Source organism: Amorphotheca resinae (genome assembly GCF_003019875.1).
Source record: "Amorphotheca resinae ATCC 22711 unplaced genomic scaffold M430scaffold_3, whole genome shotgun sequence".
NCBI lineage: Eukaryota > Fungi > Ascomycota > Leotiomycetes > Helotiales > Amorphothecaceae > Amorphotheca > Amorphotheca resinae.
Window position 1 is genome coordinate 298,567 of NW_020194473.1, and position 27,417 is coordinate 325,983.

The 27,417-nt window shown below is 49.3% G+C and overlaps 11 protein-coding genes across 11 annotated transcripts; 6 read left to right on the top strand and 5 right to left on the bottom strand.

Moving 5' to 3' along the window:
* The first annotated feature begins 140 nt into the window (after positions 1–140).
* M430DRAFT_40051 (hypothetical protein) lies at positions 141–959 on the top strand. The gene is made up of 2 exons (XM_024867364.1): positions 141–183; positions 245–959. The coding sequence occupies exon 2, from the start codon at positions 247–249 to the stop codon at positions 883–885; it is 639 nt and encodes a 212-aa protein (XP_024722849.1). The 5' UTR covers positions 141–183; positions 245–246; the 3' UTR covers positions 886–959.
* A 345-nt stretch (positions 960–1,304) lies between these two features.
* On the bottom strand, positions 1,305–3,518 carry M430DRAFT_48440 (hypothetical protein; the record flags this gene model as incomplete). The annotated part of the gene is made up of 1 exon (XM_024867998.1): positions 1,305–3,518. The coding sequence occupies one exon, from the start codon at positions 3,516–3,518 to the stop codon at positions 1,305–1,307; it is 2,214 nt and encodes a 737-aa protein (XP_024722850.1).
* Positions 3,519–4,351: 833 nt separating this feature from the next.
* Positions 4,352–6,228, bottom strand: M430DRAFT_64521 (hypothetical protein; the record flags this gene model as incomplete). The annotated part of the gene is made up of 4 exons (XM_024869113.1): positions 4,352–5,530; positions 5,577–5,753; positions 5,803–5,966; positions 6,018–6,228. 4 exons carry the CDS (start codon positions 6,226–6,228, stop codon positions 4,475–4,477), a joined length of 1,608 nt encoding a protein of 535 aa, XP_024722851.1. The 3' UTR covers positions 4,352–4,474.
* Positions 6,229–7,259: 1,031 nt separating this feature from the next.
* On the top strand, positions 7,260–7,863 carry M430DRAFT_16751 (hypothetical protein; the record flags this gene model as incomplete). Its single annotated transcript, XM_024863514.1, has 3 exons — positions 7,260–7,325; positions 7,376–7,679; positions 7,751–7,863. The coding sequence occupies 3 exons, from the start codon at positions 7,260–7,262 to the stop codon at positions 7,861–7,863; spliced, it is 483 nt and encodes a 160-aa protein (XP_024722852.1).
* A 931-nt stretch (positions 7,864–8,794) lies between these two features.
* M430DRAFT_97611 (hypothetical protein) lies at positions 8,795–13,105 on the top strand (the record flags this gene model as incomplete). The annotated part of the gene is made up of 3 exons (XM_024870052.1): positions 8,795–8,951; positions 9,008–12,413; positions 12,469–13,105. The coding sequence occupies 3 exons, from the start codon at positions 8,795–8,797 to the stop codon at positions 13,103–13,105; spliced, it is 4,200 nt and encodes a 1,399-aa protein (XP_024722853.1).
* Positions 13,106–14,113: 1,008 nt separating this feature from the next.
* Positions 14,114–16,129, top strand: M430DRAFT_56693 (hypothetical protein; the record flags this gene model as incomplete). Its single annotated transcript, XM_024868626.1, has 1 exon — positions 14,114–16,129. One exon carries the CDS (start codon positions 14,114–14,116, stop codon positions 15,848–15,850), a length of 1,737 nt encoding a protein of 578 aa, XP_024722854.1. The 3' UTR covers positions 15,851–16,129.
* A 253-nt stretch (positions 16,130–16,382) lies between these two features.
* M430DRAFT_135101 (hypothetical protein) lies at positions 16,383–17,338 on the bottom strand (the record flags this gene model as incomplete). Its single annotated transcript, XM_024862392.1, has 3 exons — positions 17,055–17,338; positions 16,912–16,995; positions 16,383–16,856 (listed from the first exon to the last, which is right to left on the bottom strand). The coding sequence occupies exons 1-3, from the start codon at positions 17,085–17,087 to the stop codon at positions 16,383–16,385; spliced, it is 591 nt and encodes a 196-aa protein (XP_024722855.1). The 5' UTR covers positions 17,088–17,338.
* Positions 17,339–18,034: 696 nt separating this feature from the next.
* M430DRAFT_25784 (hypothetical protein) lies at positions 18,035–18,640 on the top strand (the record flags this gene model as incomplete). Its single annotated transcript, XM_024865297.1, has 3 exons — positions 18,035–18,283; positions 18,338–18,418; positions 18,467–18,640. 3 exons carry the CDS (start codon positions 18,035–18,037, stop codon positions 18,638–18,640), a joined length of 504 nt encoding a protein of 167 aa, XP_024722856.1.
* Positions 18,641–19,805: 1,165 nt separating this feature from the next.
* Positions 19,806–21,236, top strand: M430DRAFT_25785 (hypothetical protein; the record flags this gene model as incomplete). The annotated part of the gene is made up of 1 exon (XM_024865298.1): positions 19,806–21,236. The coding sequence occupies one exon, from the start codon at positions 19,806–19,808 to the stop codon at positions 21,234–21,236; it is 1,431 nt and encodes a 476-aa protein (XP_024722857.1).
* Positions 21,237–21,699: 463 nt separating this feature from the next.
* On the bottom strand, positions 21,700–24,247 carry M430DRAFT_40059 (hypothetical protein; the record flags this gene model as incomplete). Its single annotated transcript, XM_024867365.1, has 2 exons — positions 21,700–23,503; positions 23,613–24,247. 2 exons carry the CDS (start codon positions 24,245–24,247, stop codon positions 21,700–21,702), a joined length of 2,439 nt encoding a protein of 812 aa, XP_024722858.1.
* Positions 24,248–25,392: 1,145 nt separating this feature from the next.
* On the bottom strand, positions 25,393–26,891 carry M430DRAFT_209849 (hypothetical protein). The gene is made up of 3 exons (XM_024864411.1): positions 26,368–26,891; positions 25,672–26,320; positions 25,393–25,618 (listed from the first exon to the last, which is right to left on the bottom strand). The coding sequence occupies exons 1-2, from the start codon at positions 26,626–26,628 to the stop codon at positions 25,676–25,678; spliced, it is 906 nt and encodes a 301-aa protein (XP_024722859.1). The 5' UTR covers positions 26,629–26,891; the 3' UTR covers positions 25,393–25,618; positions 25,672–25,675.
* Positions 26,892–27,417: the final 526 nt, after the last annotated feature.

The following is a 27,417-nucleotide window of genomic DNA, read 5'->3' on the forward strand; positions in this document are numbered from 1 at the left end:
ATTGGCGCCCAATATCGAAGTATTCCAGACAGCCAACACACAACTCAACTCCCGTCGTAAGCTTAGTGGTCAGAGCTGGCCTAATAGCTGGAGGGCTATATAGAGGCCAACCCAGCGCGGGTTTGCCGTCTTCGGTTCGAACGAGATCAGGTGGTTCGAGCGTTATTAGGGCGACATCAATCCGTGAGTTTACATACCTACCTAGACTACACTCTTTAGATATACTTTCTAATATGCCAACTAGTCATGGACCCCCTTTACGCCCCCCCTTCCGAAGTGGAGGTTTTGGACTGGTTCTCCGGTTACAGTGCTGCTTTCTCTCAAGACCAAAACGAAGAACAGATGGTGAAAGAAGTCAGCAATCTCTACAGGCATGTCTTCGAGTGTTTTAAGAGGTCCCGTGAGACAGCCGGAAGGACATCATCTCAAGTACACGAAGATCTACGCGTGTTTGGTTTCGACTATTACGACTTGAAGGCTGAAACGCCTATTCGCTTTTACTCCAAGCTTCGTGTTCCTGCGCAATATAGGCCGCCTCCAACCTCAGGGCAAGAATTTGGAGAAGACACACAAGTGATTTGGCCTAAGCACGAGAGGCGCAGATGGCTTGCATCTTACCTTCGCAACTCTTCTGCGCATGGAACAACGCACGTTAGCAACGGGGTTGTAAGCATTGAGAATAGAAGAAACGGAGAACTTGTCCCAAATTTCCGCATCTTCCTTCCCGTGAGGGAATATGTTAGGTTGATAGCACTTTCCTTGCAGTCTCTTGTTACACATGTTGTGCAGAGATCTCCTACCATGAATCAATTGGGGCGTTTGGCGTTGTATCCATATGGCGAGCTGGTTGGATTTTTCCGTCGCTTTTTAGAGGACCTTCCTTAAGTTTCAAATGACTTCTTTGTAACGTCTAGATCAGAAATATCTGGCGTTCTACCTAGGTAGGTAGTTCTGGCAGGTATAAATAGATTCGTTTATTTAGATAACTTAGTAGAGATTTAAGACTTCCAAACTATGAAGTCGTTCCGCTCCGTAGGCTTTTCCGCCACGCAGGGATGGAACTCATGAGGCTGAGCTGTTGCTGAAGCCATAGGATGGGTCTTGATAGACAAGCAAGCGATAATAGGTATATATCATTTGCTCTATGCACGTGTTGCTCTTCCAGCGTAAGGTAGGAGGTACCTCCGTATATATACCTAGGTAGGTACCTTGCTTTGGGGAAGATAAGGGCGTGTAAGGTAATAAAACCAACCTTTTTCCAAACCAGACCACAAGCATGAAACAAGGGTCTAGGTATATAACTCTTAACTACTACTACTCTGATCCTCCTCCTTTTCACCCCTCACCATCCGACGATCATCAACCCAAGGCGTAACCCCCTCGCAACCCATTGGGACCCGGACTCTCTCCCGAACATCACACGTTTTCCAGAGCACGTCCCTGACTTCCCGTCCTACCTTCTCTATACTATCTATCGCCCAGATGACATCTAGATGCTCGTACTCGTCGATAACCTTGCTATGCACGACCCTGATATGGGGTTCCCTGCCCCGCTCAAATCTCCGCAGTAGCCTCCTCCCGTCAACCAGATCGTCCTTGCCCGCAACCCAGAGAGCAAACGGCGGTGTTTGCGCATTATACCAAGCCGTGCTCCCCTTCGGCCTGCGCTCGTGCTTCTTTTGGACCTCGCGACTGCGATGTCCATTCGTGCCGTCGTCGACTTCCTGGGACTTGCGCGTGCGGCGGTAGTAATCCTCCATCTCCTCTTCCGCGTCTTCCGCGTCTTCTTGATGGCCTTCTTCGCGCGTAGCAAGGATGCATTTCTGTTTCGCGAAGCACTCACGGCCCAGCCACCACCGCATGCTTTCTGCGCTCACGTACACTGGACTGAATTGGAACATGCGAGCGCGCAGTCCGCGGTCCCAGCGAGCGTCAGACCAGTTGAAGAGGAAGGCGAAAACGCGGTACCCTAGGGCGGCATACAGCCAGCCGGGGAGGATCCGATGCATGGTCATCATGAAGGGGATGAAGGCGTGGATGCCGAAGATGAGGCGGAAGAAAGCCGGGGGAATCACTCGCATGAATTTAAAGTATGCTTTTCCGATGAGGGGACCCGCATATGCTGCTGGCGCCAGGGCGCAGAAAACAGTCAGCTTCTCTCCTAGGTCGGGACGCTGTTCCTTTGCCAGCGCCACGAGGGTCTCAGTCGTGCCTTGGGAATGGGCTATGAGTCCCAATTTCTCGAATCCGGTTTCAGAAAGCACACGTGAGGTTAGAGCAGGCAGATCCATTACGCCCATTTGGCGAATGTTCCAGGACCACATCCTAGGATCGGAGTAGGAGAGGCGGGTGTGTTCAGGATGGAAGCCGCAGCGATTGTTGCCAATCCAGACATCGTAGCCAGATTTGCAGAGGTAGAATGCAAGAGAATCGTCGTCGTTCACGCAGTAGGCACCCCCTGACTGAAGGAGACCGTGGATCATCAGGATGGGAAATTTGGGTTTTTGCTTGGATCGAGAGGGACGACTGGGGCGATAAGGTCCAGTACCAGTGAAGACGTCGGGACCACGGGCAGCGCGTTCAGAAGTTGACATAGGGGTATATTCGAGAGGATCGTAAACGTGCCAAAGTGTTATTATAAAGCCGTCTTCGGTTTGCACTTTTAATTCCTCGACATCGAGTCCTACTCTTCTGGCGTAGTATCCCACATCGCAGACCAGGGGGTCCGGTCCCCCTTCTGTCGGTACAAAGCTACCCCATCCAGCCTCGTCCTCATTATCGTCGTCCATCCTGGTCCGGAAGTACTTCCTTGATGATTGTTTCTTCCATGATCTGTTGGCCTCTTTCCTGCTTTTCTTTCGTCTCTTCTCTTCTTCGTAGAAAGGCCGCCCCGCATCCGGGTCTCGCAAGGTGATGCGCAGCCATACGTATCTAAATAACAAGGGTATACCGGTGACCGCTGAGCCCAAAACAATGATGCCCAGAAACGCCAAAGACAAGAAGAAAGAACTTATGCGAAAGGTATAACATTGGGCGTCTCGAATGAAGGACGGCGGGCCGTAGAGAGGCAGAGGTGGGAACAGTGGGTGCGTCCGAGACGGTGGCATAGCTCTCCGAAGGGAACCCTCCTCAGATGTTTCTATCGCAGCCTTGCGGTGTAGGGAGCGTGAGCGCAAACCTGCTTCTAGAGCTGCATTGTCCGCCGGATCCCTCGAGTCGTTCATATCCTGCATCCCTCCTTGAGTCCCGGCCCTGAGCGTATTCAACTTCGTAGCCTCCGCCAAAGATACGCCTGGCAGTCGGCCTCCATCGCCGGTGATGATGACTGGATCTTGCGGAGTAATGTAGTCGGCCGCGACGGCAGTTCCGGGCCCATTGCTATCGTTATCCGGCGCTACCAAGGACAATTTCTCGGCTTGGCGAGCATACTTGATGGCCGCGATGGGTGATGGCGATACGGAAATCTTGGGCGAAGAAGCTGGGGAGCCACTGCATTCAGATGACCGGATATCGCCCATTCTCACGAGGGGGAGGGGGAGGGGGATGGGGAGGCGAGTCGGGTGGTCGAGGCCAACTACGGATTAACAGTAATTGCAGGAAAGCGGGTACACAGTAGTACGCGGGTAATACACTGTACAGAGTAATTCTCCGTAATCGACCATACCGAACACATAAGATATAAGAAAGAGAAAGAGAGTAACTATACTCGAGACTCACGGAGAAGGAAAAGCACTTTCAAGGTCTTCGAAAGGCACTTGTGTATACTTCGTAATGTTGCAGACAAGTGCACGTCGGGACATAGACCCTACTAGGGCCCGCAGGCTGTAGCGGCCTGTCAGTGGCCAGCTTAGTCTTTTGTTCCTATCTCCGCCATTTGCGTGCAGAACGGACGTGTTTGGCCTGTGACGATCTGACGATCTGACGATCAAGTTCCTTGCGATTCAACAGCCAGGAGGAGCAGATTGGTTGGCCAGCGCCGCGAGTCTTTCAAGTCGCAAGACAGAGCCCGGAGATCGACGAAAGGAATTGCCAAACCTTGTCACTGCAGAGGAATGATTGGTGATGGTGATTGAAGATGAAAGCACTGCCAATCAGCTGATTGCCATTATTATCCGCCTTGAAGAGCTCTTGTATGACGTCAAAGAGGCTGCGGCTTCTATGTCACGGGCTAGATAGAACATCTTTGATAAGCTTTCTTGATGTATCTAGATGGCGATATTGTCTGCTACAGTATACAAAGTCACGATTAGATCGTACCCAAAATTGAAGTGACTCAAGCCATCTTCTGAACGGATCGTTCAAAAATTACTGAGCTCTCGAGCTGAGGGGATGTAACTTGTTGAAGAATGAAGGGTTGAACAGAGCTGAAATAGATAGTTTTCGTTGGACGCAATGCCAGCTTGACCAACTCGATAACACAAAGATGTAGCAAATGTATCCTAATCATAAGATGGGCCTCGACGCCTCAATTAAATTAGAAAGGGCAAACGTATGGCCAATATTGTCTCTCAATCTCCAGTTCCTCCCCATATTTGTTTTCGAAAACTGTGTCCACCATCCTCAACCATCTTTGAGTGAGCCTCACACCAAAATAGCATTTCGTATACTCCCAATATTCGGGATACCACCCTGCATTCTCCCAATCAACAATCCCAGAGATCCTGCCGTCTTTCACCAAGATATTTCTCAGATTCAAATCTGCATGGGTGAACACGATTTGATGATCATCGCGATGTACTAGGTTAGGAAGTATCCCAAGACGCAAAGATTCGCTGAATTCCTTCTCGTTGTGGAAAGGACCCACTGGTTCTGAACTTATCCGATAATCAAGACAGGCGCCTCCAGATGCGTTTGAGATAGCGTGACTTGAACCTGTCAACGCTTTTATGGCACGTAATTCTGCAATCCATGACCGCAGATCTTGAGCCATCAGACTCATCTCTTCATCACTACATTCGTCTATACAGAGACCAGCCGGCTCTCCTTCCATTCGTGATGTGACCAAAAATGAGTCGGTGGCCGATGAAATCAGATCAATCGGATATGGGACCGGAATCGAAGTACGGCTGCGAACAAGCCTTAGAGCATTGAACTCTCCGGCATGTCCTTCTGAGTAAATTTCTGGACCATGCTTCAGGTACATCCCAAATGGCAATCTTTGAACCGCCATGGTAGTCGATCCATATAGGTATGACCCAGCTGCCCTCAAAAGTTTGTATGCCTGCAATCGAATCACGCCCGGGAATTTTAACCAAACTGCGAGGAAACCTTTGGCGATAGCTCGTGTGAGGTGTGTACTAGTCGTCTTCTGAATCCGAGGTGGGCGGTGTGGATTGCGCTTCATATTATCAGCAATGCTAGTCCATTTGAGGGCTCTCGAAAGCCGGCAATGGATCTGAAGAAGTTGCGGGTCAGGACTGTCAATGCTAGAGTTTGTGTGGTCGTATAGGTCGCATCGCCAATTCAACGGTCGCTCCGATGTATAAATGGCTGGGGGTTTGCCGCCAATGCTGTTGTAGCGGATATCGTACTGGTCTGAGTTAGAAGTGGAGAGTGCAGGGGAGAGACGTACGCACCTTTGTTGCACCCAAGCTCTCAAGCCTAATCTCCCCTCTTGAAAAAACCTCTGCCGCTTCCTTGCTCAGGGTCCAGTGGTTTCGAATGAAATCCTTCTCATTTCCCTCTTTGGTGGATAATAGTAGATCTCGATGAGAAGGAGTGGTAAATGCAGCGAGTATATCATACAGCCGTCGCTACAATGAGTTAATCATCTGCCAGAAAAGTGTCATTGCGTTGGCCTACTTCTCGTATATAAAATGCGGTCAGAGGAATGATAGGAAACACATCCCAGCTGTTCCAGAATCGACCTCGTTTTCCCGTTATACAGCATCTGTAATCATCTCGCTGTGCAATAGTTCTCCTTGTTGTGCTATCCAGATAGTCTGAACGAGGATTTTCAACATAGACTTTCCGTAAATTAGTCGTTTCCTGGTCCCATACAAGGGAGGAACACTTACACTGTTTCACCAAAGCCTTCCAATCTTCCACAAATCGGGAGAACTTTGCACCTGTTGTGTCATCCGTACATGTTTGCAACAAATATCTCGCAGCCTGATCGCCATCTATAGCATCGTGGAGAAAGCTTTCTACTAAAGGAAGATCTGGATGCCCGAGTTTCGCCTGGTTAATAATGCGGAGAGCAAGGGTCTTGTCGCTCTCTGTCGCCATCAATTCTGGGGACACTCGATGTTTGCTCCGCAACGGCTCGGAGCGCTCGCTAACCAGCTAACCTTATCCGAAGCGCACCCGTTGATAAAAAAGAAGCCAACCAACAGGCAAGAGGCCTACTGTACTGACAGTAGTAAACGCTTGACCTGGCTTAATAGCAGCAGCTTTGGTTCACTTACGAATGGTTCGCTAATGAAACAAGTAGTGCCTCTTAGTTCGACTCCCCTCGAACGGATGGCATCTCTTCTTGAGAAGATGCGTGCCAGCGGCCCGGGCAGACCTGAACAATGTCACATCAGCGTGGCGCTGAAAATCCGCAGCGGCTGCCATCAGGCTGCAGAATCAGATCTTGCATCGTTGCACCAACACCCAACCGTCAAACCACTGGTACAGTCTTTTACGACCGCCACTGGCGCGCTCCCGGTAGGGTTAAGAGTAGAATGCTGCAGAAGTCTGCCGTGAGGCTCGGAATCAGATCTTCCAGTCTCTCCCATGGTGTAACCTTTTCTACTCTATGGTTCACCGATCTTTTTACTTCATAATAAGCCAAATCTCCAACTTCGTCCTCTTTTTCATGATACAAACGGGAACGCCGCTTGGCCATAAGCAGATTGCTTTGGTATCCATCCCTCAGCAAGTCAGGCATCATTTCCTAAAACAGCAGCCCCTCAAATGTTGGTGTGGGATCTTTTACAAGCCGCTGGGCGTATTTGATTTGTCTCTCTACTAGCGCATAGTAAAATTGACTGATTGGTTCTCAGTGTCTAGTCCCTGTTCAAATGTCATCTTAACCCTCCTCTGTGGTTTATGTTGCAGTTTCCAAGTCCAAGGCGACCGTTGGATTGCTGTCTTCCAGACTGAGTGTTGTCTACCCTCCCTCCTATTATTCAAACGACCATTTTTCTCTAAAGATTGCATTATTTAGCGCATCAACAATCTTCAAACATATATCGTTACATCTTCATCTTCACCGTTAAAAGAATTTTTTTGAGTTCTATCTCGAGCTTCATCTATAAATTAATCTCATTACAATGGCAGCGCTCGAAAACAATACCGTATATATGACTCTCGACTCAAGAGGAGTCCCTGGAACTTTTGTAAGATCCCCTCAAAATCATGTCGAACTTCATTTCTGATCATTTGTTAGCACTGGGGAGTATTCGTGACATCGTCAACCGAAGGTCGATATTACCATGCCACCAATAGCTCTGGTGGGTGGCAATTAGAAGTCAGACCGACTTCGAGTATTATGTCCTCCTCGACTCTGGTACTTGCCTATAAGATCGGGCAGGTATCGTCACAAAGCCAGATAGACCAGGTCCTGCGGGACGTGCCAGCAGATGGTTCTCCATCGCTCCGAACTGGAGAGGCATTCACCTGCAGAATCTGGGCTAAAGATGCAGTCATGGCACTCTATAATAACCGCCTTCTCGATTTGAGTGCGGATATCGGTGAGTTCAGACATCTGGTGTCCTCCTTCATCAACTTCGTGGTCTGTTATACTAAGTTCTTCCATTCAGAGATACCCTCGAGAGAGAAGCCATTCGTCTCGTAACTAAATTCGAGCCTGATGTTGAGCGAGGTGTACGCCAAGCTACAGTTATGGATAGCACCTCCTCATCCTCGTCCTCCTAGTCCTCTCGACGCAGATGACCCAGCACCGTCGCTTATAACAGTCTATTATATTGATTACGAAAGTGCGTTTGTCTTGTCATAGTAGCGTGTGGTATAATTACCTTCACGAAAGGTTGAAATCCTGTCCTTTCACCCCTTTAGCGGTACGAGTATAAGCCGGGACGATTTTGGTTTTTTGATTTTGCTTGCTCAGTGTTGACCATCGGTGTGCAAGAGAATATTCAGAATTCAGGTTTTGATACAAGAATTCTGAGTCCGAATCCCAGTCTGTGATGTCCCATTTTCTCCTACCTCCTGGTTCTGCTCTCTGTGGTCTACGCCCTTCGAATCATCAGCATTCCAAATAACCAATCTATTAATTAAAATTCAAAACATTTGACGTCTGGACTTCTCTGACAGAAAAACTATAAACAGTGTATCATAATTGATTGTAGTAGAACTGTTATTGGATAAACTCAGATACCTAGAGTAGCTTTGCTAGGACAAACAAGCTTCACGTGAATTGGAGACGTCCGGTTTACCAGACAAGCACGTGATAATGCGGGGGTGAAACATCACATGATAAACCCCGACCTTCCGTACCCACTAATCCTCTTCCGTCCAAGTAGCTCCCTCCCCCAAGCCTCGGTCGTCGTCTGGCGTTGCCGAGAGAGAAGCTTCTGTTGGAGACATTTGCTTTTGCTTCAGCGGCGTTCGCATTCGCAGAGTGATTCCCCAGGGCTTGTATAGTCATATGTATTCTCCATACGGTCAACCTTCCTGCCATTCCCTTGTTTGTATTCTATCCCCGTACGCTGCCAGATCCTCAGCCTGCGACCTCCCGAGCATGAGCCAATAGCTCCTCCTCATTCACGCGTCCGGCGCATATCCAACGCGACCTCTCCCCAGCATCGCCTCGACGAGATAAGGGACCATGGCGATGGGCGAGCAAATGCAAGTCCCAATACCACACCACCGAAAGCGTAAACGGCGGCGTCAGGATAAGTCGGCGATATCTGCAAGGCTGGTTTTGGACGATCATGTGAAAGGGGACGTGGGAATCTTGTCGGAAGACCTATTTGCAGATTTGTTTCCTGCCACAGCACAAGGTTTGAGAATGCCGTATTGCTTGGTTACTAGCCCAAATCTAAATCATTGTTGACAGGCCCGGAAAATGGGAACGGAAATATATCATCCAATACCCCCGAATTCCACCATGTTGCAATCTGCCCGTGGAGCCCTTCGACTGCCGTCGAAGACTCAACGTGGACCGTCGTACCGGTTAGACCTTCGACCGCCCTCGCGCATTCAACAGTGCAGTTTTCTCCTTCTTCCATAGCTCTCCAAGGCTTCGCCGAGGCTCTGGGAAAAGTCGCTCCTTCAAAGATATCAAGCCATAGCCGGAGTGGGATTGAGATAAGAGTTTTGGATGTGGTTCCGTTACCCTTAGAGTCTGTTTTTGTGACAATTGAAAGAGAGCTGGCTCAGCGCTTGGAGAATGGCGAAGGGGTATTCCATGGAGAACATGCCCGTACAAATGGCTCCCTGAACGGGAAATCACCGTCAATTGTACCTGAAGATCGATTGCCGTCTGCGATTCGAGAGGCGCTGGGAGCACTGAAGGTCGTCCATACCGGGGACTTGTTCTCATTACCTTTGCCTCCACATCCCATCACCCATGTCCCTCCTCCACCGGCCCAAGTTACACTGTGCGAACCGGTAGGGCAAGGAGTATTGAGGCCTTCCACCAAAATCATCATTACTCAAACGGGCCATCACGTTAAAAGTTCCCGGAAAGTGCAACCACTGCCTGGGGACCGTGTTCTAAACGTGGCCGAGGAGGATGACGATACAACTAATGATCAGTTCTACTCGGCAGCTGAAGACCGGTATAGAACTGATGCTACAGTGGAAGATGCGGAATCGGCAACCGAAACCGAGACTGAAGCATCAGGTGCAGAGAATGATGATGATCTATCAGACGATTCTATGGATGATATGATCTCGTTGCAAGCACCCATGCTACCGGCTCACAATGCCAGTGGGGTATCTACTATCCAACCAGGGACTCCGCATACTATTGGACTCGGACTTGGACGCAAGACGAATGGAATCAACAGTCCTGGATCTGTTTTCTCAACTTTTACTGCAACAACCGCTCGTGCGGGCGGTCAACGAGGACGTCTCTTCAAGGCGCAGGGGCTTGTGAAACCCCTTCCTGCAGAGATCTTGCACCCGAAACCAAATAGTGATGATGATGAGGAGGCTCGAGTATTTGTTGATATTAGTTCATTAACAAAGATCGGATGTTTCTCGGGAGACTGGGTTCGACTTGAGGCTGCTGCAGAGCCACCAGCGAATGGCGTAGGTCTTTGGGGACTGGGAAGCTTTGGTGTAGCTGAACAAGAGGAGTCAGTATGGCGGCCGGTCAAAGTCTTCGGTCTACCTGAAAGCTACTCTCATCGTCCAGTCACCAAAATCCCGAGCGGCAAACAGCAGGACGGAAGGCGAATGTCTTTCTTTGAATCCCAAATTCAGAAGCCTTCCAGTCCTACTGTTTACTTATCGCCGATTTTACTTGCAAATATGGATAATACTCCGTACTGCAGACTTTCTCCCCTAAAGCGAGCTCCCCTGCCAATAAAAGGATCGCAACCGAAGATTACAAGCTCCTCCCAGCCGCCATTTGTGCGGGAACTCACCTTACACAAGATTTCGACACCTTTTTCGACAGAGCGCCCACTGCAAAATGCTCTCTTCATGGGATTGAAGAAACACTTTGCGAGTCGCACCCGAATCGTCCGGAAAGGAGATTTAGTGGCAATCCCAGTTGACGAAGATCTTGGTCGGACGTTATACCAGCCTGCAGCAGCTGAAGACTTGGAAACAGATGAGATGTTGTTAGACACAGTTCTTGATGACCGTAGACCAGCAAAGCCTGGAAAGCCTAGTGGCGTTGGTTGGTTCAGGATTGACTATATTGGTCTAAGTAAAGATAATCAGGAGGATACTGATGGCGATGATATCTGGGGCGGAGTTGCATCCGTTAATGCATCAGCAACCCACATGATACAGTCTGGTAGCGAAAACAGTCGACTGCCTGCGACAATGGACAATCCTTGGGAATACTATCTTGGATTGAAGTCTATCTCTAGATCGGAAACGGATTCCACGTCCTTGCCCGAGCTGAAGAAACACCACGTCACGACTCTTCAACGACGTCTGCGAGAATTGATCGCAGCTGCGACGAGTCCTCGAGCGATACATCTACAGTTACAACCCCTTGCTATCCTCCTAATATCCTCGCAACGAAACATTGGGAAAGCCACACTGGCAAACCAAGCATGTGCTGACATCGGTCTCCACACATTTAAGATTGACGCTTATGATATCTTGAGTGAGGGGGGAGCTGGGAGCGATGTTAGAACGGCTGGTCTTCTCGAGGCTCGTGCCGAGAGAGCAATGGCTTGCGGGCCCGAGTTTTGTGCTCTTCTTATCCGCCATATCGAGGCCTTGACGGCAGACCGAATGGTTACGACGTTGAAAGGAATCCAAAGTAGAGTACGAGTGCTAATAGCGACGACAACTGAAGTTGGCAAAATCCCAGATGCTGTGAGAGGATTGTTCACTCATGAGCTTGAGATGAGTGCTCCCGATGAATGGGAACGAGAAGGCATACTTAGGAGTATTGTCGACAATCAGCCTATACCACTGGCTCCGGATGTGGATCTCAGTGGAGTAGCAGTAAAGACAGCGGCTCTTGTTGCTGGTGACCTGGTTGACGTCGTCGATCGTGCTATCGTTGCCCGGAATTCACGTCTCGAGTCTCTGGCGTCTGCTTCTTCTAATGTGGAAACACTGGTCACAGTCCGCGACATTCTGGTTGCTGGCGGTTCCTCAGGTCGTTGCCTCACAAAAGCAGATTTCGACCTTGCTGTCGAGGCGGCCCGCAAGAATTTCGCCGACGCGATTGGTGCCCCCAAGATTCCAAATGTCACATGGGATGATGTCGGTGGTCTCGCCAACGTCAAAGATGCCGTTATGGAGACCATCCAATTACCCCTCGAAAGGCCAGAGCTGTTTTCAAAGGGCATGAAGAAACGCTCTGGTATTTTGTTCTATGGACCTCCCGGAACGGGGAAGACGCTTCTTGCTAAAGCCATTGCCACTGAATTTAGCTTAAATTTCTTCAGTGTGAAAGGACCCGAGCTCCTGAATATGTACATAGGTGAGTCCGAGGCCAATGTCCGTCGCGTCTTCCAACGCGCACGAGATGCCCGGCCCTGCGTTGTCTTTTTCGACGAACTCGATTCAGTCGCGCCGAAACGAGGCAACCAAGGAGACTCTGGGGGAGTCATGGACCGCATTGTCTCCCAACTTCTAGCCGAATTGGATGGCATGTCAGATGGCGGAGACGGAGGTGGAGGCGTGTTTGTTATCGGGGCCACGAACAGACCAGATTTGCTAGATGCAGCACTCCTACGGCCGGGAAGGTTTGATAAGATGCTGTATTTGGGTGTCAGCGATACGCATGAGAAGCAGTTGACTATTATGGAGGCATTGACACGGAAGTATGCATCCCCCCTTCTGGACTTCAATCCGAATTTGATTGCTAACAACTTCTAGGTTTACCCTCTCTCCTAACCTCTCTCTGGCGCGGATCGCGTCTAGGCTTCCCTTCACCTACACTGGAGCCGACTTCTACGCGCTCTGCTCAGATGCCATGCTCAAAGCTGTAACACGGCAGGCCTCACTCGTCGACTCTAAAATCGCCGCCATAAACTCCCAGAACCTAGCATCTGGGAAACCCAAAATTAGCACGGCATACTTCTTCGACCACTATGCGACGAAGGAAGACATCGCTGTTCTTGTAGAAGAGGAGGATTTTGTGAACGCAGAAAGGGAACTCGTACCGAGTGTTAGTGTTAAGGAGTTAGAGCACTACAAAAGAGTTAGAGCGCAGTTCGAGAAAGCTGAGGATGACAATGGGCAGGGAGAAGGGAATGGCAAAGGTGCTGTACCTCAAACTGACGGCATCCCGCAATGGCAGCAGGAGGGGAGCAAGACGAAGAGTAATGGCAAAGGCAAAGGCAAAGCAGTGGACAGGAAAGGGAAGGGCAAGTCAACGGGGACATGGGATGAGGAGGACGATGATGAGTCTTATACCAGCGGCATGACTAACGGGCGGGATAAGGGGAAGGGGAAAGCGGTCGATATGAGCTTTCAGCAAGGCAGTGTCGATGATGATGAAGAGCTGTATTGATGGATGCCCCTTGCTGCATTTCTAAGCATTATATCCTTAAAAGTTAGCGGTCGAGAGACACGATTGTATTTAGTTGAGCAATGGAAAACATGGACCAACGACTACTTTGTTTGAACGGATAGGCACCTACCTAGTTATTCTTCGATCTCGGCTACAGGTTGTATGCTTTGGGTCAATAGGTGATTTTGTACTCTCAAAGAACCAGCACCCATTCCTCCATTAACGAAACTCATCCCTTCTCAGACGTGCGTCTCAATCTTTACAATAACTTAAGCCTGACTTTCCAGAGTGATAACTCGAGTCACGTGAATAGCATAGCTTTGTGAAGCCCCCTATCTATCTATTATTCTATTAAGCCATAAACAACCACGATAGCTGAGTCTATGAGGCCACATAACAGCGAGACAAAATCTCAAGTAGAGACGAGCGGGTTGTTCAGTTAATCTCTTTGAACTTCGGGAAGGAACAAAGAAGAATACTTAAAACAATAACTCTTTGTTGTAAGGACCGGAGAAAGGGGCGGAACGTAAGCGAATCAAATTCAGGAGATCAATGTGCGAACAATGTTATGTACAGAGTAAGGTAGGTAAGCATAACGGGTTCTCTTTATCTCTAGAGTATAGCTTTAGCTAACGCGGTCCTTTCTTACGAAATGTAAGCTTCAGCTATAGAAAGATACGGTAGGTAGGCTGTCTTAGGTAAGGAAGTGTTCCTTTGAGTTAATTTTCACTAACTTGAAAGAGCTAGAAGTTTCCCTTGAAAGGAGATGAAAGAAGGAGTTCTGAACAAATACTTTATTGTTCATTCGATAAAGAAAACTGTTATTTCAACAATGAACAATAGAAAATCCTGGAGATGAACAGCTTTACCATTGGTGTATATATGTTTAACACAATGTAGATTGTTTATGAAACTCATCCATCCATCATAATTTCCAAACATAACTTCACAACTCTCCAGACTTCAATCTTCAACCACACAAGACTAGAAACATCCACAACCACCAAGATGTGTCACCAATTCAACACCTATTTCACACGGTGCCGGCACCGCGAACAAGTCCTCAACAGATGCGCGTCATCCTTCGAGAACTATAAAAGAGAGCCCAAGAAGAAGAAGAAAGGTGGGTGGTTCAAGAATCTCTTCTCCCATTCCTCATCTAAGAAGCAGCAGTGGGAGTGCGACCGGCACATCATCAGCGAACGCCGACTCGAATACTGCAACGCGTGCACCATGAACCGAGAACTCAAGCGCAGAGAACGAGAAGCAATCATACGACGCGAGCAAGCCAAGACGAGAGAGGAAATCAGACAAGCAAGTCTGCAGCGCTTCGCGTTCCGATGTTCTCGTTGCAGAGCAGAGCGTCGCAACTTGCGCCCTGAAGACAGAGATCCACAGATTAACCGCGGCCTCTGCTGTGCGAGAGGCTTGGACGAGTATGAGAAGTATGAGACGCGGGAGGGAAAATGGGGAAGTGGAAGCGGGCTACTTCTTCCTCAATACAAATATCATCCCATCACAGGCAGTCAAGCAGCTCCTCGCACACCGCGCAAAGAGAGAGATCCAGCATCCCGAAGAAGGTCGGCTGGTACGGAAGCTGCTCAGATAGCGGCCAAAGAGGCTTCGCGCAGATATGGTTGGGAGAATGATCCTCGCTATTCAGCAGACATCAGCACAGAACTCGCCAGAGATATAACTAACCTGGCTGCCTCGGTGTCACGCAGACCGCTATCACCGAAGTACGAAGTGACAGTAGAGAATTATCTTCCTGAGCCAAAACAAGAGGCACCCAAAAAGCACGACGCGACAATAGCTGTTTCGTCTGCGGAGCGGGGCGGAAACATATCGCCGAGGTACGAAGAGCCAGGTATTGATTGGGACAGGTGGGATCGAGCACCGCAAACCTTTCATGGACGTTATCCACCGGCCACAGTACCACCTCGAAAGCCTGTACCTCAAAGGCCTGAGATTCAAGTGCCTCAGCCTCGCAAGTACTTTCCGCAAAATAATCTGCTACGAGACCCTCCGCGTCAAGAGCCTCTGCCTCGAGATCCTCTGCAGCGAAAGCCCGTAGCTCAAAGTCTCCAAGGTCCTCTGCCTCGAGATCCTCTGCAACGAAAACCTGTGGCCCAAGGTCCCCAAGGTCCTCCGCCACAAGAGTCTCTGCCTCGAGATCCTATACGGCGAAAGCCTGTGGCCCAAGGTCCCCAAGGTCCTCTGCCTCGAGATCCTATACGGCGAAAGCCTGTACCTCAGCGTCTCCAAGGTCCTCCGCCACAAGAGCCTCTGCCTCACCCACCTCTCAGAAACCAAAGAGGTGAAGTGTGGAGAGATTCCCGCGACATCATGAAAGAGTCTAAAGATACTGCGGGTCAGTACGGCACTTCTGCACTCAGCCCAGACTCTCGATGCTACCCCGCCACACAGCAGCAGTATCACAATTTCCCGGACACCCCGGAATCTGGACAGAAACCCACTAGGGATCAGCAGTACAGTCCGCTCGGCCCGGGTGTTGGCTACAATCCTACTATGGATCACCATCGCGCTCTTCCGCTGACGCCCGACTCTCGACACTATCGAGACCCGTCGCCGTCGCCGCCGTCGCCTGTCTCGCCACTGGATACCACGAAATGGGACCTCCCTCTCCCTGCGAGACCGCTCAAGAGCATGGTCTCCCGTCTGGACGATTCAATCGACGAGGCCTTGGAATTATGGAAGAAGTATGATGGCTTAGGACCTATCTAAAGAAAATGAGTAGAAGAATATCCCTTGCTCAGCCACTGAGGAGCCTGGTGCCCCGTCTGAACAGTTCGACTCGGGAGGATTTGAAATTTTGGAAGGAGACTGATAACTTGAAATGGACATGGAGGAGAAATCAAGTGGGACAGGAGGCTATCTGGATTTATAGGAGGAGGTCTGATTTAGTAATATCATTTTCCTACTATAAAACAAAGACTTTGTCCTTGCGTGCAAGTGATGGTGAGTTGCCAAAGTTAATGACAAGAACTAACATGTAGTAGGTAGTTGTGGGTTTCGTGAATGTATACACGTGATGAAACGAAAAACGCCTCGCACCTTTCGATGCCCAATGTTCCCTTCCAAAGGTGGGATGCCTTTGTTCCTCTGATCCATCACTTTTCCAGGCCCTCTATTCACATCCCCTAGAACCGTGGTCTGCTCGATGTCGGAATTTCTGTGCCGCACTGTCTCGATATCATATATCCTTTTCGGTCAGTCATTTGTGTGTCTCGCATATCACCATAGCTCGTCACACTTCCTAGTTTGCCTTCCCTTTCTTAGCAGCTCCATTGGTCGCCTTCTCGAGCTTAAACTTCTGGATCTCCTTCTCGACAGCAAGCTCCACTCTCTTCCGCAACTCGGGTCTATATCCGATCTTGAATAGAAGCTCCATGAACACAAAGAACGGGGCTAGGACCAGGGCCTGGAACAGATTGTCCAGGAGGGCCGGGGCACGGCGTTCGTAGACGCCATGTCCGATGAACTGGGCAATCCATGAAACGACAAAAATAACGATACTAGCCACGTTCACATTGTAGGCGTATGTGGAAGTGAGATGGTTCGCATACGCGGTCCAGCCAATGATGGCGGGTAGAAGAATACTGCCTGCAACGGGCTCAAGGAGCATATAGAAAACGCCGTAGAAGATCGCAGCGAGTGTACCAAGGTTGAGAGGGAGATTCGGAATGCTAAGCCAATCGGGCAGATTGATCAGGGTAGGGCTATTGGTGGCCTGTATACAGAGCACGGTCAGCGTTGCTCAAGAAAGTTGCAGAGATGGTCCGTACGAGAAGCAGACTGGCGGCCAAAATCAGAGGCACGCATGCGATATGTATGCCTACATTGGTGCTGTTGTGATGGTAGGCTCCGTACTGTTTGTTCTACATCAGTGACTGGCAGATGGATAGTGTCGGGTTGCTGCTCTACTCACAAAGCAAAGCTGTTTCTCAAGGTTGAGAGACATTGTATTGTATTGCCGGTCGAGGTCGAAGACGATTTATGCGGGGAATCGCGGCTTGCTGGCAGGAGACAACGGGACAGCCAAATCAACTCTTGACAGCTCTTTGTCTTCGAATCATTACTGACCACCAAGGTCGGCGGACGTGAAGGCGAAAGTAGTAGCTGGTAGACGGTTATTTGCAGTTGCAGCTGTCCGTATGTTCTTGGGTTATAAGCCTTGGGTGAGCAAGGAACCGGCTGGATGGACTGACATTGAGAAACACATGTTGCTTTGCGGAGGGACGGACTCCGGAGTAATATACACTCGACATCGCCCCGTTTACCAGTGCTGACATATACGCCTCTAATGCCCGCCCCCACGCGTTCATCCCATCCCTCACAAAATAAAAATAATCCTCGAGGCTCCGATCCTTGCTGAGCAGGCTGAACATCAACATCTCTTTGTCTCTCCACGGCCAACCTCCCGTCATCCACCTTACACTGAATTACAGCACTGACGACCTTTGTGCGCTCCCTGTGTTATTCCGCAGAGAAGTGCCAGAGTGTCCTGTCTTTGCGAAAGCCATTCTTTTGAGCCGTTGTACGTCTTTTGTTGCTAACCCAGCGCTTCACTGCGCCCTGGGCTGATGACTGTAGAAAGGACTCCTCGGTGGTCAAGCGCAGTATCTCTACAGATTCAAGGAAGTTGTGCGATCAAGGAGGATATATTTATGGGTTTGGACGAGCGTGTTCGAGAAGTGTGGCGCGTCTGATTCGCTTTCGACGAGCAATTCACTTTGGCCCCCCGCCACTTTCGATTCACCCTCTTCTTGCCTAGCTGTTGCTTTGTTCAAGTCGCAAGCTGCTGAATACCGCTCATACCGTTTATCTTCGCGACTTTCGCTCTTCCTCTTATCATCGCAAAGCCAGCGCCGGGCTCTCCTTCGAAACTCGCCTCTTCATATCACCAAGATGTTCTTCCTCTACAACCTCGAAAGGCAGGTCACCCTGCATCCGTCCTACTTCGGCCGAAACATGCACGAACTAGTGACTGGGAAGCTGTTGAAGGACGTCGAGGGCACATGTACCGGCCAGTACTACATCATCACAATCATGGATACCTTCAATATCTCTGAAGGCCGCATTCTCCCAGGCAGCGGATTGGCGGAGTTTACGGTTGGATATCGGGCTGTGGTGTGGCGACCCTTCAAGGGCGAGACTGTGAGAGATTGGATCTGAAGGCTTGATGTTGTACTGGGCTTATGTCTGCTACAGGTTGACGCCATTGTCACCTCGGTCAATCACGTTGGCTTCTTCGCCGATGCGGGACCCCTCCCACTCTTTGTTTCCGCACATGTAAGTCCAGCAGATCTTTGCGCCCAGACAGAAGCTAATCTTGAGCAGCTCATCCCTCCGGACATCAAGTTCGACCCAAATGCAACACCCCCTCAGTTCACGAACAATGAGGACTCGGTCATCGAGGTGGGAACGCATGTTCGGGTGAAGTTAATTGGTACGAGAGCCGAGGTTGGGGCCATGTATGCCATTGCTAGTATCAAGGAGGATTACCTTGGGTGAGTTTTCCCATGTATTCACGTGATCTCTTCAATGGGGGAGATCGGGTTTCTCCAGGCCAATGGGGGTAGTTCTCCCGAAATACAGGAAGCTAGAAGCCCAGGAGGCTAGAAACCCGAAGGCTAGAAGCACAGCAGGCTAGATCTCTCTAACCAACAAGAGCCGCACCTTTTCCCAAGTAGAAGATGGAGATGGAAAAGACAAGTACCCGCTAACTGATTGGATAGATGCTTGCAAGGCTCATGATGCACAAGTTAGACTGAAAGCTCATCGGAGAAACAAACTCCAAAATGTACATCAGGCGACGTAACATGAAGGATCTAGACCTGGGCTGAAGAAAGGACCCAGTTATTCTGTCAGCGGTTGTTCCCGTCCCTAACCCTCCGGGTTCCATCATAGAAGACATCATCTTGAGCGCTTCGCTGAATAAGACAAAGCTCAGAATATCTTCTGAAGATCAAACAGAATGCCATGAAGTTTGGTAAATTTCGGTTTCATATCGAAAATCGTGAGTCTTTTGCCGTTTGTCGGTAAGTGATGGGTGATTTGCTATGTTGAATGTGAGGAGCTACTAGCAGGACCAAACCTTGGGTCCTTTTGAATCGACATCATGGTAGCGTGTTTTGCTGTTTTTATTTGCTGTTTTCTGCCAGTCTGAATCTCAAGCCCTCAAGCCCCCAAGCCCTCAGGCCGTCAAGGTGCGTCGCACACTTTTAGACGACATTGCGATCTGGACTGGACCTTGGACATGGTATATATATTCGGGCTTTTGCTTGATAGTAATTTATCTCTTCCACAATCACAGCATCACTTTCACAACGTTGCGAACCCACACTCAAGAATTATACAACGCGACAACGACAAAATCAATTACTTTGTTTCATCTCTACAAGATTCTTGACGGTTATCCAAGTTTCCCTTGCTTTCGCCAAAGATACCCATATTCCATACTTCCTTGATACCCAACTGGAACCTTCGAGGCTCATTTCATTACAATTCCAAAACCCACAACCACAACCTCTTCGATATCCAAGAGGAACACACATACACTTACAACACTCTCCATCCTTCGGTCACGAGCACCAGTTTGGACGTGGTAGCAACAACAACAATAACAACTCTTCATCACATCACTAGCTACCTTCCACTGTCACGTGTAGCAGCCGTCATGGAGGCTAACACCAGTTTATTTACGCCCATACGACAGTCACCAACAGAGCACCTGCGAGTGCTACGACAATCAACCCATGTGTCCCGGAACACATCACCATACCTCTCCCCCGGGCTCCACAACATCTCAGAGACCTGGGTCCGGTATCTCCGAGCCAAGGCCCACGAGTTCGTTGATGAATTCGGGCAGGTCAGAAATCAGCACAAGCTGCTGTGCAAGAGTGTCTCGGAGAGGAAATATATTCAGAATTGGTGTCACAGGGTGAAGCGTGATGCTAGGGAATTCGTGCTCTGTATATATGACGATGCACGTGCGGATAGGATGGACAAAGACAGAAAAAGACAGAAGAAGATGGACAGGGTCGACTCTGAGGAGAGAGGTGTTGAGGAGTTTAGTTCGGGCCCTGCGAGTTTCCTCGAGTGGAACTCAGTTGATATAGAGGAAGATACCGAGGAAGATAACTCGGACCCTCCGAGTTTCCTCGATTGGGACTCAGAGGTTGATGATACCCCAGAGAAGGATGAAGAAGATACTCATCCCGAGACCTTGTGGAGCACTAGCAGCAAGGGCTCTTGCAGCACCACATACAACAGCATCTTCGACAGCGACGAAGAGTACTCGGATGGTGACGATTTCGAGCACATTTATGCTTACGACGGCCCGCCTATGCCAGGCAATGGATTAGAGAAGGACTCTAGTAGCTGCGGCGATTCCGCCAAATATGCGGACGATAATAATACGCAAAGAAGTGAATTGGAGGATGATAACCTTTCCCAAATCACACAATCAATAAGAAACCTCGACACATATATAACCCCATCCTACGACAACCCCTTCCATTCACATACCTTATCTTCATATGAAGAAGAGCCACAAAATCCCTTACGCTCCTATCTTTCTTCTCCCATCGTCGACACGGAAATATCCGCACCACCACCACCACTACCACCACAGACGGGACCAACGTTATTCGCTCCTATCATGAACATTTTCCCCGAGGAGGAGCAGGCCATGAGCCACATGCAGCGCCTAGAGACCGCACAGGAGCAGCTCGCAAGCGCCTGGACCTATTGGGGCGAACCCATATACAGCGGGCACCCGAACAAATGCTCGTGGGTGCTCTGCAGAATACGAAATCCCCCACCATCATCATCATCATCATCTACTACTACCGCTCTCTCGTCTCGTCTACCATCCCTGCAAGTCACCACCCCTGAGGGCATCGTGTGTCGCTTGTATGAGAAGGAATCCGTGCTACCAGATGATCATGACTTGCATGTCGCGGAGCGCGACGCGGCGCAAGCTACTATGCAATTCGAGGTGCGCTTATGGCGATACCGCAATGAAACTTATGACGAGTGGGTCAGGAGAGATAAGGCGGAGAGGTGGTGGGCTGAGAGGAAGAAGGCAGAGAGAAGGTTGCTGTGAAGCATCTTGGGTGCGATGGATATTAGTGAGAGAGAGAGAGGATCATCGGATTTGGGGTACTTGGGATTTTGAAGGGCTATTGACAGCAAGAGGAGGAGCTGAGGGACAGCATAGCACGGATGGTTGTATAAGAGCGCTGAAAGATCCGTGGTTGGTTACTGTGCAATAGGATTATCAGAGAGGCGTCCGGAAATACCCAGGGTTTTTGCAAGAAGAATAAATACTTTCATTGCACGTAAAGCATGATTCCAAGTCCAAGCCCACTAGGCGACCTTGTCCTCTTAGTTTGATATAAAACATCTGTTTGACAAAAAGGAGAGTCGACGTGTACAAACACATTATGGAATTAGAGAGCTTTCCCATTATTTATAAAGAGGCCAATTGTGAAGAATAACAATAATGATAATATAAACGAAATCCAATCCAGATAGCAAACCAAAACAAGTCAGTCAACCCCACGCAACTAAGGCCTCTGCGCAACGCCCTTCTTTCTCTCCATCCCCTCCCAATGCCCCCTCAAGGCCCCGCCCCGAACATAAGTCACGAACAGATTCAACGCATAAGATCCCGACCTAGGCCCAGGAACCCTCCTAGCCGTCCAGTCCCGATTCCGAGAATCCCCTACACTAGTAACCACAACCAAGACAAACTGCCGCTGCGTCCAAGCCTCAAGCACATCTTGAAGATGCTGCTCCGCCTCCCCACTCGCGTCTATGGAATCAAAGAGCGCGAGTACATCGTTCAGTTCAGCGCGCGAAAACTCTGAGTTGGGGTATTGCTTCTGCATGGATTCCCAGAGGGCGCGCACCCCAGATAGCTTGTTGCGCCGGTCGATCTTGGAGCTGGTAGCTAGGATGTACCAGTCGTTGGGGTTGTAGTTGGTTACGTGCCAGGTGCTGCCGTCGTAGTTCATGGCTTCGAAGGCGAGCTGGCCGGCGGGGGCGGGGCCGGGCTGTTGCTCTGGTTCTGGTTCTGGTTCTGGTTCTGGTTCTGGCGCTTCTATGGGTCGCATAGAACGCCACCCAATCCCTCCTTTCTCTGATATCCCATAGATATAAAGATCCCTTGGAGCCCCAGTCCATATCCTCGTAGCTGTACGAGGTCTCTTAGCGAGCCTTTGCATTACCACGACCAAGTTATATTCATTGTTAGTATAAGCCCGCAGCACTCGTGCTATAACTTGAGCAGAATGATGAGTTCTTTTGTCGCCGGTTATTATGTGGAGCTGATCCAGAAAATCGGAGAAATCTTCTTTTGCTGCGTACTGCGAAGATGGATACTGGTGTCTGAATGACTTTTGAACAGCACACATAGCAGACACCCCCTTATAAGCCTTATCATTGAAAGACCAATCACTTGAGTGGAATTGAATCTCTTCTTCCGGGTAACCCATCTGACCTGGAACCTCATTTCCAATCTCATCTTCAATAACGTCTTCCATCGGATCTCCGGCCGGGTTTTCAATCAGGTTGACAGGCTCGCTGCCTGCGGGCGAGGGTGATCTGCCAGGAAGAGAATAGCCATCACTACTCCAGCTGCCTACAGTTGGTACGATGGGCGGCACCTCATTGTCAGTCCGATCATCTTGATCGCCCCCGGATCCCATAGCGTACTGCCCTATCATGAATTGCCAGTAGCTAACTGCGCCATCACCTAATTCCATATCCCTGATCAAGTCAAATATATCAACAACGCCCCTTTCAAAAACGCCATTTTCAAGATAGTAATCATCCAACGCTTTGGCAGGGAACCTGTCTGGATTCTCGTGGTATATATAGGCTAGTCGAACCAGTCCGACACAGAAATCGATCCATCTTGAGACCTCCAATGAGTCTAGAGAGCTGCGGGCCTGGCGGAACTCGATAGTTGGGGTAATATTAGGTTCCTGGATAGCCGACGTGAAGTTTACCTGTCGATATCTGTTGCCTTGGGTGTGCGGTTCTACTGCGGGGCCGTTCATATATATAGCTAATTCCTCCGGTTTCTGTATCTTGCGTAAATCTTCACGGATGCTCTCGAGAGAGACTTTATATTCTTTCTTCATCGCGCTAGTTGACGGGTCGAAATCTCTTATCCTTCGGTATGGCGGGTAGTGAGCGGCTCCAAACCGGTTACTTTCATGGTTCCCTCTTGCTGCAGCATGATCTGGGGCCCGACATGGCGGATGCAATCGTGAGATTTCTTCCTCATAGACTATGAGGATGAAGGCGAGTGCCTTCAGGACATCAAATTCCTTTGGTGCCGGAATATTAACCTGCATGCTGCATCTGGTAACATAATCAGACTCATTATTACTTGAAATAAGGAGAGCTGAGGTGTAGATATGTTAGGGAAAGTGGAAGACTTGTCGGAACAAATACAACTAATTCAACTTACTGATTCGTAATAAACGCGCCATAGCTATCCCCGTCACCTCCTTCAATTGCCTCTAGCACCCTAGCTATCTCTTTCTTGTCTCTAGTGGAATCAGACCTGAGGAGCCGAGACTCAATTTCTATACCGAAAGAGTCCCAGTCCTCAGCATCTTCTTCGCCAACCCCAGGAAGCCAGGAGGGAATATTCTGCGATCCAACTCCACAGACAGAGTCATTCGCAGTAACCAACCACGGATCATCATCATAAATATCCTCAGTTTCTTCCTCCCCTAGCGCGGTTTTCACTACGAATGTGATGTGACTGCATTTTTTGGAGAGTTCTTTCACCGCAATCTCCAATGGTTCCGTATGGTACGGCGTAAGATAGGTGCGTGATGATGTGAGGCGCGTTTTGCGAAGTCCCCAGGAATTGTAAATGTGATCAGGGAGATCCCTAAGAGACACGCAGGTAAAATTGTAGACCTCTCGTGACACATATGGAAGCTCCTTTGCGAGGGTATCTTTCACCCCATTCTCGTTTTCGCGGAGCTTGAGCTCATCTTCGTGGAATACAAACACAAACCCCAATTTAACACTGTACATTAACCTCTCTGGCTTTACCTTTGGGTGGGAAGCCGATTTGGATGGCTTCACCATATTGGAATTTGAGAGCGAAGATATCTTGGGAATACGAGACAATAATTGAAAACATATAAAGATAGACTGAGCAATCAAGAAATGCAAAAAGGGACAATCAAGGAGGAAAAGGGAACAAATAGAAGCTATCGATATATGTAGGTATCCATTGTTGTCGTTGAGTCCAGCTCTTTGTTGGATGCTATTAACTGTTTTTTGGCCGAATGCGGCTAAGATTTGTAGATAACAACTTTGAGGATCGTGATGTTAACAAAGGAATGGCCAGAAGTTTGAATATGTCCATGCCATGAAAGAGGAATCCGATAGAGGAATTGTATCCTTGATGAGATGTAGTATTCGTATTGACTCACTGAATCCGGCGCCCAGCTGCAGGAGATGCATCGTAGAGAATCTGATACACTTATATAAGATCTTCAACTGAAGATCATGGCTAGTGTGGACGCCACCTAGATTGACATACATCGAGACCCGGATATAGTTTGGTGAGTCGATGGCGTCGAATACTGAGGAGATAGTCCTTGCAATTCCCTCTCTCCGGTTCAATTTTCCCCGTTCTTGAGGTCGTGAAGCAATGAAACCAAAGGAGCACTTGCATCCATTTCGCAATCCTCAATTTCAAAATGGCAGAATGAGAAGTCATTAGTGTGTCACTTGTAGACATCAATGGTGCTAGGCCAAAGTGTGGTGTATGCAAAAAGATACACGCAAAAAGGTTGAGACGAGATGTGAAGTTCTTGCGTGCGGGGCGCGAGGATGCAGTATATCGCAAGGCCTCGTAAGTCGAGCCCCACCAATCAGCGTTGGACTAGAGAAACCACAGAGGAAACTGCAAGACACAACACAGCATCTTGGAGATTGACCATATGCTCGAAAAGATTGCAAGTCTACGGTGGTGAGCGGTCCAGCTTCGAAGATTTTACAGGCTTTTGGGGGGGGAAATTATGACTTTAGTGGTATGGAAGGGGAGGAACATTGACTTCATACACAACTCCATGGCAGATCCATAGCCAGAGAAATTCTAACCTTCTAGATCGGATTGAATAAAGTGCTGAGAAGGAAGGATTATCGATCCGAGTATTCTTGGGGGATTATCGAAACTCATGAGATTGCCGTATTCGGCCGAGCAGGTAACATAAGGCAATCTCTCTGCACGAATAGCAAGACTCCTGAAGTCACTGTAGACATTGGTGATAGAGCTACAGGGTAAAGGTTCCAGGTAGCTCATATGCCGGCTCGCCATGACAATAAGGAGCTGAAGGAAAAGAGGAGGCAGTCGAAGAGGCAGGCCAGCAACGGCAATCCTCGAACTCTGAGCTCGTCTTCCAGGACTACTGGTATCTCGAGGCACGATATTTGACAACTGGATGACAACTGGACGGGTTATATTCAGCTGCTAACTACGAACGAAGGGGCGAAATATATACTCTATCAATCCTCTCCATCATCTTCATCCTCATCATCGTCCTCGTCCTCTTCTGAGCTGGTCTCCTCTTCTTCGACTTTTTTGCTTTCCTCTGCTGTAGTCTTCCATGCTGTAGACTTCGGTGATTGTAACGACTCCAACTTGTCAGGGTGTTTGGGCGTCAAGGTTTCTCCATGTACTTCAACATTCCACGCTGATGACGTTGATGATTGTAATAGAGTCGGGGTATCGATGGTGAGTCTCTCGATGCTTGATTCGAGGGTGGAGGGAGTAGGTTTGGCTGCAGACTCGTCGAGATCCTTCTTCACAGGCTCAGCCTTTCCAACCCCACTCAAAGGCTCGACGGCCGCCTTCTTCCCGTCTTTCGCCTTCTGCGCTGCTTCCTGGCCCAGTTGTTTCATTGCTATTGTGATGGAAGCTTGTTCAGAGCTGGCAGGGGATTTTGAGGGCTCCTCTGGAGCTTTCGGGGGTCCAAGGGCGGCAGCTTTATTATTCTCCTTTGTGTTGACTTGGGACGCGGGGGCTTTCGAAGGTGCGCCGGAAGAGGTTGTTGGTACAGCGGGCTTTGGAGGTGCTCCGCCTTCATGATATATGGTGACATGGTCTTTCAGCTCTCCAAATTCGTTCCATTCCTCGACTTCTACAATATCCTGTGACAGTCAGCCGGCTGTCTGTAGAGTGGGCAGAGATCAGGTACCCCGATAACAAGACCCATCTGCACCAGGCCAGGGATCTTTCTTGCCCTGCCAGACTCATCTTTTCCAGCTCTGCGACCCCAGAGCATGCGGGCCTTCTCGTCTGTGGCAATATCGAGTGCTTTGAACGGAATCCTGTTAGCTTTGAGGATGGTCTCCATCCGCGAGGTCGCGGTGACAATGTGAGACGATCCTGAGGTCAGAGACGTGTACAGGTAGAGCGTGGGATCGGTAGAGTAGGATTTAGAAGTAGACTGCGCCATCTTGAATTGTTTATTGCGAGGTCGAGAGCTTTGGAGAGGAGGAAGAGCAAGGCGGCGCGGGGAGAGATTGTTGGCTTTGGGCTTTGGGCTTTGCGCTGTTTCACAATCGCGATCGACGAGCTCGATCAGCCATCACCTCCACCACATTAGCAAGTGATTTCGCAAACAGCATGCCACATAAGTGGCATGACGTGTTCAGAGGATTGAATATAAGCGGCTGCTTCCCCTTTATCAGCCTATCGGCGCTTATTTCTTCAATATGGAGTTGGTCTTGGAGAGAAGGGTTTAGAATCTCGCTACAGTGGGGGACTTAACCACTTCTTTCGGGCTGCATGATATCTTTTCTTTGAAAACGGCGAGCATCGACTCTGTTGATGGAGAGCTACAGGTGAGGGTTATACTTGGCCTGGTAGGAACACCTCGGTCGTTCAACCATCTTCCTATGAATACACTGTACGGTTCATCGTCTTCAGAAACAACAATCAGCGATCTATGCAAACAGCAGCATATGAATATCTAGCAGGAAAAAATGTGGCCTTCCCAGATGTGGTGGAGCAGTGATCTTTTATGATATTGCTGGAACTGGCAGCCCTTTGGCCCATGTTTTTCCAGCTCTCTTTGCTGTCTCTAGCATATCACTTCTGGTAACAGAGGAAGCGTTCCTGCAGCTCGATGCGATCTTTCCTATCCCTCTGCTCCCTAAGGTGATTATTCCGATACATGAGTCGGTCACGAATGCATACAAGATATCATCGGACACGAGAATTTGTTCTGCCTGCCGGTTTCACA

Bases quoted from the DNA above. Each gene is read 5' to 3' on its own strand.
- M430DRAFT_40051 (XM_024867364.1), top strand. From the start codon at position 247: ATGGACCCCCTTTACGCCCCCCCTTCCGAAGTGGAGGTTTTGGACTGG.
- M430DRAFT_209849 (XM_024864411.1), bottom strand. From the start codon at position 26,628: ATGGCGCAGTCTACTTCTAAATCCTACTCTACCGATCCCACGCTCTAC. The intron at 26,321-26,367 runs GTACCTGATCTC...TGACTGTCACAG, and splicing joins AGATGGGTCTTGTTATCGGG to GATATTGTAGAAGTCGAGGA.